Here is a 5,022-nt window from a genome sequence, read left to right as displayed (position 1 = left end):
GTCAATCGATATTGCAGTATTATTTGCAAGGAAATTCTCTGACTGCATTACATTTTATATTTAAATTTATACTGATTTCATTTTTCCTTCAGTTGAATTTGTCTAAAGTTGCCGCCTAAAACTTCAGGTCAAAGCATTTTCAACAAAGGCCAGTGCTTCAGTTCCTCCATTTCTTTTCATCCAGCCTTCTAAGCAGCATAAGAGAGTTCCGAAACCTGAAAGAAGTTTATCCAAAAGAAAGGGAAAACCCTCCAGAGCCCCCCTTTTCTAAAGCCTTAGGTCAGTTCACTTGCTTGATACTTAAAAACGAAAGTACTCACTCTTTGTGGTCATTTCAGTAATTAAACACTAAATTTTCTGAGTAAAGCCTGCTTCTTGTTCTTCAGGTCTTTCTTCACTCTCTCATATTAAGTCAGGATGCAAGGTTTCTCAAAGAACTTCAAGCATGCCATCGGAACATCATTCTGCATTTTATCATGTTGCAGCAGTCGCCAGAGCATGCAACTGTGCGTGTGTGTGAGTTAGTGAGAGAGAAAGAGAGACAGAGAGACAGAGAGAGACGGATAGATGAGCAAGACTCTGAACATTTCTTTATTAGTTCACTTATCTGTCTGAAAGACTGAATTCCAGTATGACATTTACAGTTACTATTATCGAAGGAACAAGAATATTCGCAAATCTTTATGCATTGTCATTCCTAGGCTGCTAGTAATCAGCACAAATCATTTGCATTAGTACCCCAACCCCAATCCCAGTCCTTGTTCAGTGTCTGCAGCAAATGGAAAAAGCATCAGAGCAGTCGAACCTGAGACAGGGTTCAATTCTAGGAGGCACCAGCGAAACACAACAGGCAGAGCACACAAACAGCGGTGGAACAGTGTCAGCATCCTCAATTCCACAGCAGCGTGTATGTTGCCACACTTCGCAGATGTCACATGCCACCATCCTCTCCCCGTCATCATCTCTAGCCCCGCACTCACATCTCACCATCCAAGTGTCTGATCCGCCTTCATACCTCAGTGGCGTGTCTAAATCTATCCCGCTTCCTCTCACACCAACTTCTGCTCCCGATTCAGCTACTCCAAAAAGTACTTCCATATCATCCATTTCTTCTAAGCCTTCGATTCCCATGACCACAAACTGTTCTGTGATACAATAAGTATCTCTCAGTGCACTCTCAGCTGCTCGCTTTAGCTCTCCAATTGTTGCATGCAGTGGCATAACTACTACTTCACCAGGCGGCATCCCCCTCTTGAATTCGATTTCCTTATCAGTCGAGCTGGGCAAGAGTTGGCAAAAGAATGTCAACCACTGCTCTTCATCATCCCGAAATGGACATTCCTTCACGAAGTGCTTGGCGTCCAATACTGCTCGAGTAGCCAAATCCACTAGCTCTGATTCTGGGTATCCCAACAGCACGTGCTCATATAGATAAAGCACATCATTGTATACATCAACTCCAGGAAATAGAGTTGCTGATTGAAAAGACTGAGCAACTATCTCTTTCCCAGGTTCCGAGACCTTAACCCCATCTGCAAGATCATGAACTGTATACTCCAAAATCCGAGTTGCTGGGTTCACTGCACGACACACAATGTGATTCCCAACTATCACATTATTCATTGATTTCAGCACATAATCCAAAAGGCCAGTATCTCCAATATGTAAGCGAGCTGCATCTCGCACATCTTGCCGGGTCATCCCACCATGACCACTCTCTTTCTTTTCTTGCAATGCATTCACAATCACATCTGCTGCAAACTCTAGTCTTCTTGTAGGCCATCTGCTATCCATGTGAGCAAGAATGGTACTGAACTTCCTGCACTTTGCAGACTTTTCCTTCATTGAGGGCTTGACCTGGAGAGTCGCCTTGGTTGCAGATTTTACAACGAAGGATGAAACTTCAGCAGGACCCATTAATGACTTCTTCTGTCCAGGAACACTGGACTTGACAGTTAGCATAAACCGGAGAAGATCCTTAATTGTGACCAATTTTGTTTCACTCAAATTTCTGTAGTAGCGGATTATCTGTTTCAGTTCTTCGCACCCGTCCATGTCAATAAAATCTTGGAGGATCCTTTCAAGTGCTAAAGAGCTGAGAATCTCTATTGCTCGTTCATAATTGTGTGCTGTCACACCGAAACTGCCATGGCAGAATCGGTAACCCCATCTACCAAACCAAGAATGTCCATAAGCAACACCATGAAGAAGGCGTAGATCCATTGAACGTTTCTTAGAGGCATCCTCAACCGAGATTTTCCTGGCAAAGGGAAGAAAATATCAAAACCAAGTCACTGATTTCAATAATGTAATTTCAAAATCAAGAAATGTGGGGTTACCTGGTTCGAAGATTAGTGCAAATTCTGTCCCAAAGATCCATGATCTCTCTGCCATAGAGATGCTTAGAACCCCCTTCGAGTCCATTGATGCAGACCAAGTGAGCAAACCCATTACAGTGGATTAAGCCATGCAAGAGATGAGTAGGAAGATTGAGGATACCATTATCCAGAGGCTTATGCCACTCATCCTCCACTGGGATTATCATATGGTACTTTCTCTTCGATACAAAGTGATTGCTCCAACCTAAACAAACACAACATGGTATGATTGCAGAACTCAGAAGCTGGTATGACACTGGTACAGCACAATCAACTAGCAGACCTGAGAAGCTAAATTATTTTCCTTTCATGATTTCTTGTTTAGGGAAAAGCCAGCCTAGTAGCCATTTCTGTGTTAATTAGTAGTACATTAGATTGGAGTTATACTAACGGTAAAAATCCTCTACTCAGTTAAAGAAATCAAACGACAGAATTAGGGAAGAGTTACAAATTTTCTATGGTTCCATTCCAAAAAGGAAGAGTTACAAATTTTCTGAATTCTGCATTCCAACAATTTAATCCAGCAACTTGCTATGCTATATTCAACCAACATCCAATTCCAAAATCCAACACCAAAGTAGCAGTAACCCCACTCGAAAACTGAGGAACACAGCTAAAGATAAGTAGCACGTTGGTCATTTAGTTACTAGTACATTCGTTTGACTTATATTAACCCTAACAATACTCTACTTGTCTGAGAAATCCATAACCAATTTTCTAACTTTGGTTCCTTTCCAAGAAGGAAGGAGTTACAAATTTTCCAGATTATGCATTCTGCAGAATCCAATAACTACATCCAGCAACCAACATAAAAAATTTCAACAAATATCCAAATTGAACACCAAAGTAGTAGAAACCCCAATCGAAAAACTGAGGAACAAAGCTAAATTGTTGTCTTCATGATTTCCCGTTTAAGAACAGCCCGCCAAGCAGCAAGTTGTTCGTTTAGTTACTAGTACATTTAATTTAATTGTAATAATACTCTACTTGGATAAAGAAATCAATGTCATTGCATTCGTTTCTAGGAAAGGGAACTGCAACTCAATTACCATAACGGAACGACAGAATTAAGAATTATTATAGGGTGGGAAACCAATTGTCTAACTTAGGTTACTTTCCAAGAAGGAAAGTGTGTAGACATTTTCCAGGTTCTGCATTCCGCAGATTCCACCTACATCTAGCAACAAACATCAAGTTTTTCAACCATAAACTTTAACCAACATCCAATTCCAAAATCCAACAGCAAAGTACCAAAAACCCCACTTGGAAAACCAAGGCACAAAGCTAAAGAAAGTAGTAAGTTCATTTAGTTACTAATACGCTCAATTTGACTTACATTGTAAGTTCATTTAGTTACTAATACGCTCAATTTGACTTACATTAACCACGACAATCCCCCTACTTGGATAAGAAATCTATAAGTCATGGCATTGGTTTTTAGGAAAAATATAACTCAATTAACATGGTGAAATGACAGAATTAGGAATTGTTTCTAGAGTATATAGGGAGACAAATTTTCTAACTTATCTTCCTTTCCAAGAAGGAAGAAGTTAGAAATGGTCCAGGTTCTGCATTCACCATTCTGCAGAATCCAACAACTACGTCCAGCAACCAGCATCAAATTTTTCAACCAAACTTTTCAACATCAAAGTAGCAGAACCCCAATCGGAAAACCGGGGAACAAAGCTAAAGATAAGCAATTCTTAAAACAAATTTGACCAATTTATAGCTCTAAGACAAAGAACTCAAGAAACCCAATCGAGAAATCAAAGAAACGATCACATTACAGTACACAAATTCGAGTTCTATAGCAGACCCCACTTGAAGAAAGAAAAACCCAATTCAGAAATCAAAGAAAAAATCACAATTCAACAGAGAAAGTCGAAATCTTTAGCCAAACCCACTTGAAAGAAACAAGGAATTGAAGAAATATAAGCAAATCTTGGAACACCAACGACCAATTCCTGACCCTAAACAGAAGTTTGCAGAAACCCAATTCAGAAATCAAAGAAACGATCAAATTATACGAAAAAGAAATTGGGGTTTTAACCTGTGCATCGGCATTGGTCACAGAAGGGTTCTTCAGAGGTCTTGACGTCCTCTTCAATGGTGTAAAGAGGGACAACCAAGCTTCTATTGTCGTGCACAAGAAGAGTGCACCAAATCGGCATTCCCCGCACAGTGTAATCTTCACGCTCGGCACATTCTTGAAGGAAGACTCGAACGTTATCGCGAAACGGACCAATCAGACTGATCGGGCAACCGGGATCGCAGAATGTTTGCAACCCGAAAATCTTTGGCCTTCGCTTCTTCTTCCTGCAAGCTTCAAGGATTGGGATTGACATGGTGATCACTTCAAGTTTCAAGCTTCCAGCTTTAGCTCTCCCTCTCTCTCTAACTCTCTCTCTAACTCTCTCCTTCTCTCTCCCCCAAGATTCTGCGTTCTTGAAAAATTAATAACGACCTGAAGAAGTTTGTTATAGAGGGGGTGTTTTTCTGTTACAACTTTCAGGCCCTGCCTTCTGAGCTCTCGGTAAACAATTTTCCCGCTCGAAATGGAGTGTGAGCAGATTTACAATAATGCTCCTCCTACTGAGAAATAATTACAAGTTTTACCAGCCCATTCTTTCCTTTGATGCTTGTG

General features: G+C 40.6%; 1 protein-coding gene across 1 annotated transcript; it reads right to left on the bottom strand.

Moving 5' to 3' along the window:
* Window positions 1-608: 608 nt before the first annotated feature.
* On the bottom strand, window positions 609-4,775 carry LOC103959454 (PHD finger protein MALE MEIOCYTE DEATH 1). Its single transcript, XM_048566284.1, has 3 exons — window positions 4,429-4,775; window positions 2,340-2,583; window positions 609-2,260 (listed from the first exon to the last, which is right to left on the bottom strand). The coding sequence occupies exons 1-3, from the start codon at window positions 4,721-4,723 to the stop codon at window positions 763-765; spliced, it is 2,037 nt and encodes a 678-aa protein (XP_048422241.1). The 5' UTR covers window positions 4,724-4,775; the 3' UTR covers window positions 609-762.
* Between the last annotated feature and the right edge of the window lie 247 nt (window positions 4,776-5,022).

Source organism: the organism of the source record quoted next, unplaced genomic scaffold, assembly GCF_019419815.1.
Source record: "Pyrus x bretschneideri cultivar Hongxiangsu unplaced genomic scaffold, Pyrus_bretschneideri_v1 Contig41, whole genome shotgun sequence".
NCBI classification, from domain to species: Eukaryota; Viridiplantae; Streptophyta; class Magnoliopsida; order Rosales; family Rosaceae; genus Pyrus; species Pyrus x bretschneideri.
Note: the sequence above shows the minus strand (reverse complement) of the source record. Positions and strands in the feature narration are given on the sequence as shown.